General features: G+C 38.8%; 1 protein-coding gene across 6 annotated transcripts in view; it reads left to right on the forward strand.

The window, feature by feature from the left end:
- LOC134345661 (serine/threonine-protein phosphatase 2A 55 kDa regulatory subunit B gamma isoform) overlaps nt 1-17,780 on the forward strand; it is a 303,919-nt gene that overhangs the window by 241,768 nt on the left and 44,371 nt on the right. For all 6 annotated transcript variants that reach the window (XM_063046679.1, XM_063046683.1, XM_063046680.1 and 3 more), the window contains one exon: nt 4,992-5,156. In XM_063046679.1, the coding sequence (XP_062902749.1) occupies nt 4,992-5,156 (165 nt within the window). The remainder of the gene's footprint in view (nt 1-4,991; nt 5,157-17,780) is intronic.

The raw sequence follows: 17,780 nt of genomic DNA on the forward strand, positions 1-17,780 counted from the left end.
TTTTTATGCACTAAAATTAAATGTAGTCCAGTTTCTAGGCTTGAATACTTGCTCTTTCACCCATTAACCACAATACTTTGGCACCTCTTCAGGTTTTGGAGGATGTGCTTTCGGTTATGTGAATATTTATTCAGGCCTTAAATTCTCTAAAGTTTCTTCAACCACAATTACTTGTTGCAAGAACAGAACAGTAGAATTCACCAAACTCTGAGTCTAAATAAAGATGTAATTGTTTGTCCTTCATGCCTCTTTCACGATCACAAGATACTGCTGGATATTAAGAGCATTAAGTATTGCAGTTGCTCAACAGCAGAGGAGCTGGACTTGTTGCATACCGTGTTGCCATCTGCTACAGGAACACATTGGAGGTAGTGCACGGAAAGCAAATGGTGCAAATGATAGTCTTGGGCATTTTCGTGTGATTGCAAAACCCTGTTGGAAATTGGTATTATAGAATACTGCAAGTCTGATTCATTGATGAGGCTGATGGCGGGGGAGCACTGTGGCGTCAATTGTTGCGCGGACCAAGCCTTCACGCTGTGGGGTCGCCTGTTGCAGCCACCCCGGGGAGGAGACACTGGAGGCAATGTTTTCATGGCAGGAGTCCATGCTGAGTTGAGGGCTGTCCTCTCCTGTCAGTGCAGCTCTCCAGTGTTCGCTCGGTGGAAAACAAATTGTGTTCATCTGTGGCTGCATGCTTGTTCTTGCAGAAACGTGGCTCCAGGACAAGATGCCGTGCACCATCAATCTGCAGGGCATGACTCTTCAGAACTTGGGTTATTTCAATTAATAAATAAAACTTGATCAGCTGGCGTGTACTGGATTCCCTGTGAATGCGGAGCAGCCTGTATTGGCTAGACGGGTCACGGTGGAAACCCACATCAAGGAGCACAGCAGGTGTATCTGCTTGGGTTACCTGGAGAAATTGGTCGTAGCAGAACACTGCATTCGCAGTGACTGTAGGACTGACTTCACATAAAACTACTGTGCTGCGCCAAAGGCTTTTGAGACTGCCTGGTAAAGGAAGCCATTGAAATAAAACTAGAGGAAAAAGAATTTTAACAAAGATGAAGGTGTCGCTCTATAAGAACTGGAATTCGATTGTAAACAAGGTGGGAGAGCAGCAACCTGATTGGATGAGGACTAACCAGCCGGGAGGGACGGGTGATGGGTATAAATACCACCAGACTAGACATGCCCAGGCATCATCCCCGATGAAGATGGCAGAGTTTGTTGTCAAACATCGTTTATAATCGATACCTGTACCCAGCTGGAATCCCAAGGAGAGTTTATTTGTCATATACGCCAAGAAAGCACAAGACTCTTTTTTATATTTGCATATGTATGACTTAAAAATGTAACTGGTAATGTTTCATTCATAAGTTATCTTTCCATCTCCACCCCAGCAAGCTTGATCCCATCTTCTCGTCCCCAAGCCATAACATTTTAGTAAATTGCTAACAAATCTTAATTTCCATATAAAGCAAAACAATGATTGCGGTTGGCTGAAGTGCATTTTAGAGCACAAGAGATTTCTTCTTTATTCTAATTGGATAGCTTAATGGAAGGTGAGTGGATCTAACAAGGACTGACTGGCATGAAAAATTTACCAGCTACAAACAAGATGTATGCAGTTTTTCTCTTTTTTTGTTGTTTCTTCCAGCTGAGCTGTTCCTTTATCAATTTCTTCAAGTAACTGCAACCTTTGTGGATTGTACTGTTATCGTAAGGGTATTCATTGTTGGTAAAGCACCACTTAATGTGTTCATTTAAAATCCCCTCAAAAATTACATTGTCTAGCCTAAGATAATATTACAAACAGTAATACTGATGATAATACGTACTTTAGAGACTGTATTAGAATCTGAAACAAGAAATTCTGCAGATGGTGGAAATCCAAAGCAACATGTACAAAATACCTCAGCAGGTTGGGCAGCATCCATGGAAATGAACAAATAGTCAATATTTCAGGCCGAGACCCTTCTTCAGGACTGGAAAGGTAGGAGGAAGATGCCAGAATAACGAGTTAGGGGAAGGTAAAGGGGGATGGCTAGAAGGTGACAGGTGAAGCTAGACAGCTGGGAAAGGTAAAGGGCTGGAGAGGAAAAAATCTAATAGGAGGGGAAAGTGGATCATACAAGAAAGGAAAGGAGTGGCACCAGGGGGAGGCAATAGGCAGATCAGAATAGGCAAGAGGGCAGCGTGGAGAATAGAAGAAGAGGGGAGGGGGAGGTGTTTTTTTTTACCAGAAGGAGAAATCAATATTGATGCCATCAGATTGGAGGCTACTCAGACAGTGTTACTGCTTCACTGTGAGGGGTGGGGGCCTCATCATGGCACAGGAGGAGGCCAAGAACATTATATAGATATTTGAGGATAAGTGATAGTACTTATTTCAGTCAGCATGCTAACTCTTTGGCAGTAATTGTACAATCAATGAAAATCTATAAAATTCTGATTTAATTATTGCTGAAGTTGCTGACAGAAGTGTTTATAACACAAGGCTTAGTTTTATTAATTACAGTATTGTCTTGGTCTTTGGATATCCATTGGGAATGGGGGTAGTGGCTGCATTCAAACAATGTGTTTCTGTGTTGTAACTTCCCTGTGGGAATTCCAATCTGATGTAGTGCATAGATGTGATGAATATGGTACAATTTATGTATTGGAACCAACTGCCTCTTGAAGGGCTGCTGCACTGCAGGCTCATGGGAGATTGTATCAGAACTCAGAGTATAAAATTGAAATTTACAATTTTGAAATTCTGAAATATCCTTAGAAATTTTGTAGCAATTGCACAAGAATTTCAGATGCTTAAGTACCATATAATCAAGTTTATTGTAGTTCAGTGCAGACTGTTGTTGCTGCATTCCAACAAGAATGTACTCTACTAGTTCACAATTGTGATTTTATTGAACGTTGTGGTAATGAATAATTTCTCCAGATTGGATGAGGCCACGAAAATGTTTTGGTGGTCTTGGCTCCTGAATTGTGGTATTTTTTTCCTTAGGAGGCTAACAAAATTCATGTCCTCATTGTTTCTTAATAACTTTTATCGAAGCACCATAGAAAACATTCTGTCTGGATTAATAATAGTTTGGTGTAGCAATTGCTCTGCACGTGACCACAAGAAACTGCAGAGTGTTGTGAACACATTTCAGCATACAGGAACCAGCTTCCCCTTCTATGGTCTGTCCGCACCATAATTACCAAGGCCTCAGTAAAGCAGCCAGCATAATCAAAGACTCCACCCATCTAGGGTATTCTTTCTCCTCTCTCTCTCACATTAAGGTGAAGATACTAAACTTGAAAGTGTTTACCATCAACCTGAAGAACAACTTCTATCCCACTATTTTCCCACTCTTGAATGGACACATTATACGATAAGATGGGCTCTTGACCTGATGGTCTATCTCATTATGATTGTGCATTTTTATTGCTTGCCTGCACTGCAATCATTTGGTAACTTTGCACTTAATTTTGCATTGTTATTGTTTTTCATCTTATTCTAGCTAAGGCACTGTATAATGATTAGAGTTGTATGAACAAGATGCAAGACAAGCTTTTCAGTGCATCTCGCTTAAGGAGTGATGTTCTCGAGCAGTAGCGATGTTGAAATCAAAGTCTCATTATACACGGACAGTGTCATCACTTTCTGTTCTTTCACCATTAGTCTCTAGATCCCGTTCTGCAATTAGTTCAAATCTACAGAACCAGTTCGGGAGGAAAAAATGAAGCCGTGTTCTTTGATAACTGGTCATTTATCCTTTTCACTGTCAAGACTATTCACCCAAAGATGCTGGGAAACTGGTATGAAGGAATAAGGGGTGGGTGGAATGAATACTCAGGTGAAAAGAAGTTGGAACTTTGAGAGCAGTATTTGTTCAGTGATAGAAAAGCACATGATCATCAGATGGGAGGTGCTGTTAATATTGCTGTACATGGCTGTAGGTGTGGATGGCCCATTCCTCCATCTAAGCAGTCAGAGAAGATGGAAAGTACCCCTAAAGTATCCTTCATCCCGATGGTAACCTTTGTGTGTGGGTGTATCAAAATGTGCATAAGGTCGAGGTGTACAAATGCCAGACGTCACCATGTGCTGCCACTTTACCTTTCCTGGAGCTGTGAATGGGCCAAGTCATACTCTTGCGAACATCACATTCTATTGGACCATGCAACATCACCTGTCCCTTTTGGGGAGGAGGGGGTGGAATCTCTTACTTGTGATCAAGTGTTTTTATGCAATTAGGCAGTCTTTTGTGTGTGAAATGTTGCTGAGGTCCTGTGGAACAAGGTACTAGTTGCTTTAGTTCTTTATAACTTGCCTGCACTCCCACATGAACTTAAACAAGTGGACTGAATGAATTTCCGAGGTGTAAGATGTTACTTTATGTTTCACGATTATTTAATGTTATTTCCACTACACAAGTGTAAAGAAGAACAAAATAATTGTTACTCCAGCTCCGATGGACCAAAAAAAGTAAGACAATTCAATAATAATTAGAAAAAAAACACAAGGCAGCTTATATACTTTGGATGTCCACGAATGACGCTGGGCACAAGCGTGTGTGTAAATAAGGTGATTACAGGAAATGATAAAGTAGTGGCGTTTGCAGGTGTGGAGGGATGGGTTAATGGGCAGAGGTGTTGATTGATTCATCGACTTCTTGGGGATAGTGACTGTTTTTGTTTCTTGTGATCATGGTGTGGATGTGACTTGGCCTCCTCCCTAATGGTAGTGGGACAAACAGTTAATGAGCAGGGTGAGCAGGATCCTTCATGATGTTACAAGCCCTTTTTCCACACCTTTCTGTATGTACTGTATGTCCTTTTGATCATCCAGATTTTTCCTGATCAATTAGTTCAGACATTGCTTACAGGTGCATGGGGCAATTCACAGTCAGTTTCACTGTTTCTTCATTACTTTAATGTTCTGTCATCAATTTTATTCACATCTTTCAATTTTTGTCCTTAATGGTGTTTTTAACCAGACATTGTAGATATTAAACCAGTAGACATGGAAGAATTGACTGAAGTTATCACGGCAGCTGAGTTTCACCCTCATCACTGTAACCTCTTGGTTTACAGCAGCAGCAAAGGAACACTGCGGCTCTGCGACATGAGGACAGCTGCACTGTGTGACAAACACGCCAAATGTAAGTGTCAGCTCCCAAATTCTAGCTGTCGTCTTGATTGACGTACTTCCGTGAATGTGTAATTTTTTGGTGCAAATGTAGACTTCTACAAAACAGTTTGCTCAAGAGTTTAACCAGTCAGGTGGAAGGAAATGCCAGTGGTTTGGTTTGGGAAAGAAAAAATTTCATTTATTAAATGGTTCTCTCAGCAGCAGCTGAATTTGATGAGCATGAACTTTTGGAGTCTGCTGTCCCAGAAAGATAACCTTCAATGTTAACTATTTCTTTTTCACTATTTCTCCTAGCTTGGCTTGCTATGAAGCCAGGGGGAGAAAAGAATTGGAGAAGCTGTGCCATATTAATCATGTCTGGGAAGATTTTTTTCTAAAAAAAAGGATCTTTCTTTTTAGATCTTTTTATTGAATTAGTATACACAAGGTAAAACATATAGCAACCAATACATTAATATGATATAGATATACAAGAAATATTAATGCAAAAAAAATGCAAACAACATAGGTTAGTTATAAAATAACAAGGTAATATAATAGTATACTAGTTTTCCATATAAAACGATAAAGGAGAAGAAAACCCCGAAAAAAAACCCCCAAAAAACTACCGTGCCACTGAGCTACAAAGCAAAGAAATGGGCTAACTAGGGAAATAGTAGACTTAAACAGATTAAACAATCACGTCCTCAAACCTGAGCTGCACTAATAGCAGATAAAATCCACAAACGGAGTGTACATATGATCAGAGAGAAAAAAAATAGTTACATTAAATGAAAATATTGAATAAAAGATCTCCAGGTCTGTTCAAATTTAACTGAGGTATCATAAAGACTACTTCTGATTTTTTCCAAATTTAGACACAGTATCATTTAAGAGAACCAAAAAAACATAGTTGGGGCATTAATCTCTTTCCAATGTTGCAAAATACACCTTTTCGCCATTAAAGTAAGAAATGCAATCATTCTACGCGCTGAGGGGGATAAATTATTAGAAGTTTTAGGTAATCCAAAGATGGGGAGAAATATCACAATTCAAAAACTTTGAAACAATATTAAAAATGTCTTTCCAAAAAGTTTCCAGAGTAGGACAAGACCAAAACATATGGGTTAAGGAAGCTATCTCCCCATGACATCTATCACAAAGAGGGTTAATATGAGAATAAAAACGAGCTAATTTATCTTTAGATGTGTGTGCTCTATGGACAACTTTAAATTGAATTTAGGAGTGTTTGGAACAGATAGAGGAAGTACTGACTAGTTGTAAAATATGAGCCCAGTCATCCGCCAGGATAGTAAGGCCCAATTCCTTTTCCCAGTCAGTCCCAATCTTATCGAATGGAGCTATCCTAAGGTTCATGATAGTATTATAAATAATAGCCGTTACACCTTTCTGACACGGGTTGAGGTTAATGATAGCGTCTAAAATATTTGTAGGGGGTAACGCCGGAAGGGAAGAAAGTATGGTATTTAGAAAATTTCGAACTTGCAAATATCTTTATAAAAAAAATGCGTTCTTGGTAAATTGTATTTGTTAGATAACTGTTCAAGAGACATAAGGAACCATCTGAAAATAAGTCCAAAAACCATGATATACCATTGGTCTTCCAAATTTGGAAGGCACGGTCTGTAGAGGAGGGGAGAAAAAATATATTGCCAATAATAGGGATCACTAGCACAAATTGATTAAGATCGAAAAATTTTCGGAATTGATACCAGATGCGTAAGGTATGTTTAACTATCGGGTTGCAAACCTGTTTATAGTGTTTCAAATCGGAAGGAAGAGAAGAACCAAATATAGAGCCAAGTGCATAGCCTTGAACAGAATGTAATTCCAAAACTACCCATTTAGGAATGGATAGTATATCTTGGTCAAGTAACCAAAATTTCATGTGTCGAATATTAATTGCCCAATAATAAAATCTAAAGTTAGGTAATGCCAAGCCTCCATCTCTCTTAGCTTTCTGTAGATATATTCTATCCAATCTCGGGGTTTTATTTTGCCAAATAAATGAAGAGATTTTAGAGTCTACTTTATCAAAAAAGGATTTTGGAACAAAAATTGGTAATGCCTGAAATATATACAAGAATTTTGGCAGAATAAACATCTTAACAGCATTAATAAGACCGGTCAAAGTTAAATGAAGTGGAGACCAGTTAAAGGAAGGTTGTGTAATGTGATCAATTAAGGGTAAGAAATTAGTCTTAAATAAATCCTTATGTTTACCGGTAATTTTAATCCCAAGATATGAAAAATGATTATTAAACGGCAGGTTCTGATGTAAGGTTCTGCTTATTAATAGGGAAAAGTTCACTCTTATTAAGATTTAATTTGTATCCTGAAAAAAGGCTAAATTGTGCTAATAAATCTAAAGCTGCTGGAATAGATCTTTGAGGATTAGAAGTATATAAAAGTAAGTCATCAGCATAAAGTGATACTTTATGAGACTTTAACCCACGAGTTATACCAATAATATTAGGAGATTCTCCAATAGCAATTGCAAGAAGTTCTAATGCTATATCAAATAATAAAGGGCTAAGAGGACAACCTTGTCTGGTACCTCGAAAAAGAGGAAAAAAAGGTGAATTTAGAGTGTTAGTACTAACTGAGGCCATAGGAGAATGGTATAACAATTTGATCCAGGATATAAATTTCGGGCTGAAGTTAAACATTTCAAGCACCTTAAATAAGTAGGGCCATTCAAAGGCTTTTTCAGCGTCAAGGGAAATGACGCATTCAGGATCATTTTGTGACAGGGTGTAGACAATATTTAAAAGTGCACGAATATTATAAAAAGAGTAGCGATCCTTAATAAAACCCGTTTGGTCTTCCGAAATAATATAAGCAAGTATTTTTTTATAGTCTATTTGCTAATAATTTAGAAAAAAATCTTAGAGTCAACACTTAACAAGGATGTTGGTCTGTAAGATGCACATTGAGCGGGGTCTTTATCCTCCTTTAATATTAAAGAGATTGATGCTCTATAGACGGATTCTGGTACTTTACCAAATTTTAATGAGGCCTCCAGAACCCTGGATAACCAGGGGACTAATGAGGGTGCAAAAGATTTTAAAAATTCCACGGTAAACCTATCAGGGCCAGGAGCTATCCCCGAGTTCATAGAAAAAATAACGTTCTTAATCTCATCAGTAGTAAAGGAAGTTTCTAATATAGAAGGTGTATCGTGTGTAATCTTAGGGCAGTCTAGGTTATCTAAAAAGTCACACATATGTTTAGAATCTCGTGGAGATTCTGATTGATATAAAGAGGAATAAAAGTCAAAAAGGATTGACTAATCTCAGCTTGATCAAACGTAAGTTGATCTTTTTGATTATAAATCTGATTAATTTGAAATTTAATGGAGTTAGTCTTCGACTGATTAGCCAACAGTTTACCAACTTTGTCACTATGTATATAAAATTCACGTCTTGTCTTCATTAATTGATTTGCAATAGAGGACGAAAGTAATAAAGAAAAAAGAGGATCTATAAAGTAATTTGAGATTGTTTTCATTATCCTTCAAAATGCTAGAGTGAGCTGGGTATCTGCCTGTCATTTGGGATTTTCAAATCTGGTTACATACAAGTCTTGGATAAACACTAATTTCATGGTTGAATTTGCATGCAAGCAGTACAAAGGGATTTGCATTATTCTGTTATATAGTTGTACAATATATAGCGAAGAGGTTACACTCCAGTTGAACCATTCCTGTCTTGCTATTAAAACAAGTGAGCTGAGCAGTCTTTTGTCATTCCAGGGTTACGTTCTGCTGTGAACCCAACACACAGACTGTTCTGTGCTTCCTGCATCAGTCTGTTGAATTGAGAAGGGTGTGATTGGAAGTCTATATTTCCTTTGCACTCTACTAGAAACCTTTGTACATTAGTGTGGCCACATTTAGGCAGCATGCCAAACATTTAAGTACTGTTTGGAGAGTTGAGGAGCTAACAATAAGTAAGTAAAAGCTTGAGAGTGGTTTTAACACCCAGTAAATCCACCCAGACTGTGATGGGTGGGGATAATAATTATATTTGAAAATCCTGATTTTAATCCTCACAATCAATCTATTTCCATTGTAAACCGAATGGAAATTATGTCCAAGTGCATTTATCTGATGGTAAACACTTTCCATTTTACTCATTCTGACCAGGACTCCCATATTGTAAAAGGGCTGGATGGGAAAGAGCTTGTCAAATATGTTCAGGAGGGGTTCCTTAATTAGTACGCAGAGGTCACACCTAGAGAGAGTGTGATATCAGATCTTTTAGGGAATGAGATGGAACAGGTTATAGAAGAGTGTGCTGGCAAACATCTTGGATTTAATTATCATTAATTCCTTTAGTTTCAAGATAATTATGGAGAAAGATAGATCTGGTTCTCAGGTTGGATTCTAAACTGGAGAAAGGCCAAATGTGATGGCATCAGAAAGGATCTGATGAGAGTGGATTGGGAAAGGTTTGTTTTCTGGCAAAGGAGTGCTTAATAAGTGGGAGGCCTTCAAAATTGAAATTTCGTAAATTCAGAGTGTGTACATTCCTGTCAGAATAGAAGGCAAGGATAACAGTTTAGGAAGCACAGGTTTTTGAGAGATATTAAGGCCCTGTTTCAGAAGAAGAATGAGGTACATAGCAGGTAAAGGCAGGAAGGAACAAATGAGACATTTGAGTATAAGAAATGCAAGAGAATGCTTAAGGAAATTGGGAGGGCTGAAAGAAGGCATGAAGTTGCCCAAGCAGACAGAGTGAAGAAGAATCCCAAAGACTTCTATACATATATTAAGAGGAAAAGGATTACAAGGGACAAAATTGGCTCTCTTGAAGATCAGAGTGGCTATTTATGCATGGGGTTGCAAGATGTGGGGGAGATCTTAAAAGGGTGTTTTGGCATCAGTATTTTCTCCAGAGATGAGCACAGAGTCTAGAACTGAGACAAGATAGCAATGAGGTCATGGATTGTATACAGATTAGAGGAGGAGAAGATGCTTGTTGCTTGAGACAAATTAGGATGGATAAATCCCCAAGTCCTGACAGCATGTTCCCATGGACCTTGTGGGAAGGTAGTGTAGAAATTGCAGGGGCCCTAACAGCAGTATTTAAAATGTCTTTAGCGGCAGGTGAGGTGCTGGAGGATAGCTAATGTTGTTCCATTGTTTATGAAAAGCTCGAAGAATAAGCCAGAAAACTTTAGGCCGGTGAGTCTGACATCAGTAGTGGGTAAGTTACTGACATGTGTATTCTGTGTAGCAGTGACTTGAAAACAAACCAAAACTGCTCACAGACTGACTATGGGGGTTGACACTATGATGCGCTTTCCACAATAATGAAGTTCCAAAGTTCAAAAGAGTATGTGCAATCCTTTATTAGGAATTAGCAAAGATGAACAATCTTGTAGCAAAAAAACTAACAAAACTAAAACAAGCGATATAGTGAAATTAACAAAGTTAGTGGTACTAAGCAGTAGCAAAACTAATGATCTTAGCGTGATAGAGAAATTAATGATCTTGGTATTCCAATTGGTGATTGAAGCTGCAGCAGTCAATGAAAAAATGGCATCCCGTGGTTCACTCCTGGCTCTTAACTAGACTAAACTGAGCCTGAAGACAAAGTGTGAATACATAACTATGTTCATTTCCTTTTACTATGCCCCAAACCACATGACAAAACACCCATAATAAATTTGCAACACAATACAATATAGACAGACAGAAAAATAGATACATGGCTCCTTTACTCTGGGACTGGATATTTGGATAGACAGTTTGGGAGTGGCTAGGGCTAGAGGTCATGGCTCAAGCCTAAAATGTGAAATGGTTAAGGGAGACATAGAACCATGGAACATTACAGCACAGAACCAGGCCTTTTGGCTGTTCCAAACCATTTTTCTGCCTAGTCCCACTGACCTGCACCTGGACCATATTCCTCCATACACCTCTCATTCATGTACCTGTCCAAGTTTTTCTTAAATGTTAAAAGTGAGCCCGCATTTACCACTTCATCTGTCAGCTCATTCCACACTTCCACCACTCTCTGTGTGAAGAAGCCCCCACTAATGTTCCTTTTAAACTTTTCCCCCTTCACCCTCAACCCATGTCCTCTGGGTTTTTTTTCTCCCTTAGCCTCAGTGGAAAAAAGCCTGCTTGCATTCACTCTATCTATACCCATCATAATTTTATATACCTCTATCAATCTCCCCTCATTCTTCTATGCTCCAGGGAATAAAGTCCTAACCTATTCAACCTTTCTCTGTAACTCAGTTTCTCAAGTCCCGACAACATCCTTGTAAACCTTTTCTGCACTCTTTCAACCACAATACTTCAAATTTGGCCTCACCAATGCCTTATACCATAACATTCCAACTCTTATACTCAGTACTTTGATTTATAAAGGCCAATGTACTAAAAGATCTATTTATGACTCTATCTACCTGTGACGCCACTTCCAGGAAATTTTGTATCTGTATTCCCAGATCCCTCTGTTCTACTGCACTCCTTAGTGCCCTACCATTTACTTTGTATATTCTACCTTGGTTTGTCCTTCCAAAGTGCAATACCTCTCGCTTGTCTGTATTAAACTCCATCTGCCATTTTTCAGCCCATTTTTCCAGCTGGTCCAAATCCCTCTGCAAGCTTTGAAAACCTTCCTCACTGTCCACTGCACCTCCAATCTTTGTATCATCAGCAAATTTGCTGATCCAATTTACCACATTATCATCCAGATCATTGATATAGATGACAGATAACAATGGACCCAGCACTGATCCCTGTGGCACACCACTAGTCACAGGCCTCCACTCTGAGAAGCAATGCTCTACTACCACTCTCTGGCTTCTTCCATTGAGCCAATGTCTAATCCAATTTACTACCTCTCCATGTATACCTTGCGACTGTATCTTCCTAACTAACCTCCCATGCAGGACCTTGTCAAAGGCCTTACTGAAGTCCATGTAGACAACATTCACTGCCTTCCCTTCATTCACTTTCTTGGTAACCTCCTCGAAAACCTCTAATAGATTTGTTGAACATGACCTACCACACACAAAGCCATGTTGACTCTCTCTATTAAGTCCCTGTCTATCCAAATACTTGTTGATCCTATCTCTTGGTACTCCTTCCAATAACTTACCTACTACTGACGTCAAACTTACCGGCCTATAATTTCCCGGATTACTTTTTGATCCTTTTTTAAACAACGGAACAACATGCGCTATCCTCCAGTCCTCCGGCACCTCACCCATAGATACTGACATTTTAGATATATGTGCCAGGGCCCCTGCAATTTCACCACTAGTCTCTTTCAAGGTCCGAGGGAATACTCTGTCAGGTCCTGGGGATTTATCTACTCTGATTTGCCTCAAGATAGCAAGCACCTCCTCCTCCTCAATCTGTATAGGTTCCATGACCTCACTACTTGTTTGCCTTATTTCCATTGACTCCATGCCAGTTTCCTTAGTCAATACAGATGCACAAAACCCATTTAAGATCTCCGCCATTTCTTTTGGTTCCATACATAGCTGACCACTCTGATCTTCAAGAGGACCAATTTTATCCCTTACTATCCTTTTGCTCTTAATATACCTGTAGAAGCTCTTTGGATTATCCTTCACCTTGACTGCCAAAGGAACCTCATGTCTTCCTTTAGCCCTCCTGATTTCTTTCTTAAGTTTTTTTTGCACTTTTTATACTCCTCAAGCACCTTATTTGCTTCCTGTTTCCTATAAATGTCATGCATCTCTCTCTCTCCCTCTTTATCAGAGTTCAAATATCCCTTGAGAACCAAGGTTCCTTATTCTTATTCACTTTGCCTTTAATCCTGACAGGAACATACAAACTCTGCACTCTCAAAAGGGGTCAGAGGGGGAGGATCTTAATTCAGAGAGTGGTAGAGTGTGGAATGAGCTGCCAGTGGAAGTAGTGAATGTAGTTGGGTTTGATTTCACTATTTTAAGAGAAATTTGATCGGGTATATAGATCAGAGGGCTATGGTCCATGTGCAGGCTGATAGAACTAGGCAGAGTAATAGGCACAGACTGGATGAGCTGAAGGGTCTTTCTCTGTGTTGTAGTGTTCTGAGACTCCAGAGTTAGAGGATCTTAAATAAGATTTAAATGTAGCCCTTTCCTGTAATTTTGGCAGCTAGTTGAAATTTCATGCCTGCCTTGAATCAATCACAAAGCAGCTTTTCTATAATTCACCACACTTAATGAACGCACTCATGATATTTGATTTCATTAATAGTTAACATGAAATCACCTCATGCAGCTAGCTATCCAAAGTGATAATAAAACCTGCAAATCTCAAAACCAGGATTTGGCATTCAGGACTGAGCTGAGAAGAAATTTCTTAATGCCGTGGTAGTGAATCTTTGTAGTTTTCTGCCAACAGGGATGTGGAGGCTCAGTTGAATTCAAGACTGAATTTTTTAGATACAAGACCATAAGACATAGGAGCAGAATTAGGCCATTCAGCCCAGTGAGTCTGCTCCACCATTCCATCATGGCTGATCCCAGATCCCACTCAACCCCATACACTTGCCTTCTCGCCAAATCTTTTGAGGCCATGACCAATCAGGAAACTATCAACTTCCGCCTTGAATATACCCATGGACTTGGCTTCCACCGCAATCTGTGGCAGAGCATTCCACAGATTCACTGCTCTCTGGCTAAAAGAAATTCTTCTTTTAGGACCCCCTCAATTTTAAGGCTGTGCCCTCCAGTTTTGGATTCTCCAAACACAGGAAACATCCTTTCCATATCCACCCTATCTAGTCTGTTTCAATGAAATACCCATACTTTCTTCTAAATTCCAGTGAGTACAGGCCCAAAGCTGCCAAATGTTCCTTATATGTTAACTCCTTTATTCCTGGAATTGTCCTTGTGAACCCCCTCTAGACTCTCTCTAATGACAACACATCCTTTCTGAGATATGGGGTCCAAAACTGTTAACGATACTCCGTGCAGCCTGACTAGTGTCTTATAAAGGCTCAGTATTATCGCCTTGTTTTTATATTCTATTCCCCTTGAAATACAAAAATGTATTATCATACATTGTCCTACACTGTATTCCATCTGCCACTTTTTTCCCTATTCTTCCAATTTGTCCTGTTGCAATCACATTGCTTCCTTAGCACTACCTACCCCTCCACCCAACTTCATATCATCCACAAACTTTGCCACAAAGCCATCAATTCCATTATCCAAATCATTGACAAACGATGTGAAAAGTAGCAGTCCCAATACTGACCCCTGATGAACACCACTAGTCACTGGAAGCCAACCAGAAAAGGCCCCCTTTATTCCCCCTCACTGCCTCCTGCCTGTCAGCCATTCCTCTATCCATGCCAGTATCTTTCCTGTTACACGATGGGATTTTATCTTGTTAAGCAGCTTCAGGTGTGGCACCTTATAAAATATAAAGTGAGTTGAGAAGTATGGGCTACATACAGTGAGGTGATGCTGAAGTAAAAGATAAAAGATCAGCCAATATCTTGTTGAATGAGTAGCCACAAAGAGCCAAATGGCTGACTTTTACTTCTATCTCAAGTTCTTAGTTAAAGTGATGGATATCTCTGGAACTCACTGTTTCATTTTTAACGCCTGCATTTGTACCATTCTCTAGTTAGTTACTGCACTATCATTAATATCAACCATTGTTGTTGAGCAATGTATATGTGTCCTTTAAAAATCCAGAAACCTATTTTGATTTTATAGGCTTACTTCTATATCTTTTCATGCTTTATATTTCATATAGATATCAAATAATGTTGGAAGCAACATGGCTAAAAATTCTGCTTGGCTTTAAGTTGCTTTTTTGGGAAGGATTATAATATTAAATTAGTGCTGCTCTTTTTGATGGAGTAGGATGATTATTGGATTTGCTAGTGTTAAGGGACATTGAAACCTTGGGTCACAATCTGAGTGTCCTAACAACCTTTTTCACAGTGACCTTGATAAGCATTGTCAATGATATTGTGTGCTTTTTCATAAGGATTAGATGGTAATAATTATTTATAAAATAACATGCTGAACTAAGTTAAATCAGCAAAGGTTGGTGATCAGGGATTATTTGGAGATTATGAAGAACGAAAGGAGTTTAGTGTGGTGGATCCAAGAAAGATTAAGAATATTTCCAAAATATCTGGATGCGAGGTAGTGTGCAAGAGTCCATTTAGCAAGATAATACTTTGACACCTATCTCAGAGTTTGTACTTTTAAGTCCCACTCTAGAGATGAGAGCACAAAAGAAAAGGTTTTTACTCCAGAGCAGTGCTTAGGAGCTGCTGAACTACTTACTTAATGGCTGTGTTTGTCAATGAGATGCTAAATTAGCACCCCAATTCTCCTCTGTGTGGAGGTATTGTTTCAAAACTAAGCAGAGGTCTGTATATTCCTTAGCTAACTCCTAAAGAATATAATTTGCTCATAAGTAAATTTTATTGTTTATACTATGCGTGCATAATTGCCTGCCATGTTCTTTGGTGTCATCTTGTCCATCCCTACAACCTGTTGCAGACACTCCTACTTTTAGAGATTTGCCCTGCACTTGTAACATTGGGGTAGAGGTCACACCCTGCTTCAACAATTTACTTTGGGATCTCTCCCTCTGCTTCCCTTATTCCTTTCCTTCCCCTTTCTACATTTTTTTTTGTCCTGCTCCTCCCCTTCACGTTTGCTTTTGCTGGAGATATTTCACTCAATTAATAATCTAGCATTAAGTCATAGTTTATATTTAGTTTCAGTATTAAAGAGCACTTTTTGATCTCAAGCATGTTTTCCATCCTGCGTTGGTAATTATATCATATAGTATTAATGAGGGCTCCCTCATAGCACTCCCACCACCCCATCCCCCTCCTTCAGTCTCCCATATAAGCATTCTATATTTTGTTTTACTTTGAAAAGTCAGATGTAACAGTGTTCTGCAGTTATTTTCCTAATTGGCCTTCTCCTGCTTTATTGCAGATGGAGGAGAATTGCCCTCCTTACCTATTATATTTTTCAGTCTTTTTGCTTCAACACAATAAAATGTATTTTCTTGATTTCAAACTATGAAAAAATCAATAATGCTCATTGAAAATGTTTTGATTGTATGTTAAGCATTTTAGCTTTTCTATTGTGTAACATTGATTTTATGCAGACAGGAGGCACAAAAATGCAATAGACATTATCAACATGGGATCACATACAGGCTATGTGCTGTTTAGAATTGCAATGATATTCATCTATCCTTATGATTTGGATGGTCATAAATAAAACATGGTTTGATATGTATAATCCATTTGGTGCCTAAAAGTATAATAAAGTCTTATCATTGATTAAAGTCCATTTTCCAGATCTGCGAGTTGGAAAATAGCCGTTTAATGTAGCAGAGCTTTACTGAGCAAGTTCAAGGTTCATGTAGTGTGCAACCTGTGGGCGATGCTATCAGGTAACAAAAGAAAATAGTATCGGTGGTATGGCATCAATCTAATTAGCATGTGTCTAATATCAGAGTATTAAATCTGGGATTTAATATAATAGTTAAATTTCAGTGTGCAGTTTATTTCTTGAATTTTTATGCCAAGAACCTGAAAGTTTAACAACAGACTTCCATATTTCTTTTAAAATTGTGGTTGGCTGAGTCAATCACAGAATATTTGTGGCATAGAAAGAGCTTGTTCAACCTGCTGTCTATACTGACAGTTTGCAAGTATCGTGCAGCTCAGCTTTTACCACAATTCTATATTAGTTTGTATTCTGATGCTCTAGTTTCAACAAGGAACTAGCTAGTTAATCCTGCCTCTGCAGCTACCTCTGCCAGTACATTTCTGATCCTATGTATACTTTTAAAAAATATATATTTTCCTCTTATTACTTTTGGTCCTGTTGACAATCACCTTCACCTTTATTTCATGGCCCATGGAGCTTTACCACTAGTCAGTGGTAAGTTTTTCCTCTGTGGTCAATCTGTATCTTTCAAGCTCTTCAGCAGCTATGCTTACAAATAAAATAATTAGTTGTCTTCACTACACAAGAATGCTTCAGCTTTGAAATCATTTCAGTAACTTGTTACTGCATCCTCTCCAAGGTGTTCAGAGTGTTAATCATAATTTCTAAGTTCTTGTACTTTCTGCCTTTATTTATAGAGCCCAAGTACTCTTTAAACCATTTTCTCACCTGCTGTCGATTTCAACAAACTATATACATCTTCCCCTTCTCTGTTCTTGTACCAATTATTTTGGATCCTCCTGGTTGTACAGCAAAGAAATGTGACCTTCAGCCCATGTTCTTGCTGACCTTTTGGCTTTCCACATCTCGTCTACATAAATGTCTGTGTAAATGCTTCTTCAATGCCCCGCCATCTCCTGTAGCAGTATGTTTGAGACTCTAGTTGGGGAACAAACTTGCCCCTTCAGTCCCCTTTAAAACTTCTACCTTTCATATTAAAACTGTGCCCTCTTGCTTCTGATACCTCTTCCACTTGAGAGGGATTTTGACTATACATCTTTTCTTTGCATTTCAATCTTTTATTCTTTAATCAAGTCACCCTTCAGACTCCATCATGCACATCGATATACTTTTAGTAAAATAGGAAACAGTGCTGTCTGAACCCAGTCCAAACCAGGGATCCCCAACCTTGTTTGCATCGCGGGCTGGTTTAATATTG

This window comes from Mobula hypostoma, chromosome 4 (assembly GCF_963921235.1).
Source record: "Mobula hypostoma chromosome 4, sMobHyp1.1, whole genome shotgun sequence".
In the NCBI taxonomy this organism is placed as follows: Eukaryota; Metazoa; Chordata; class Chondrichthyes; order Myliobatiformes; family Myliobatidae; genus Mobula; species Mobula hypostoma.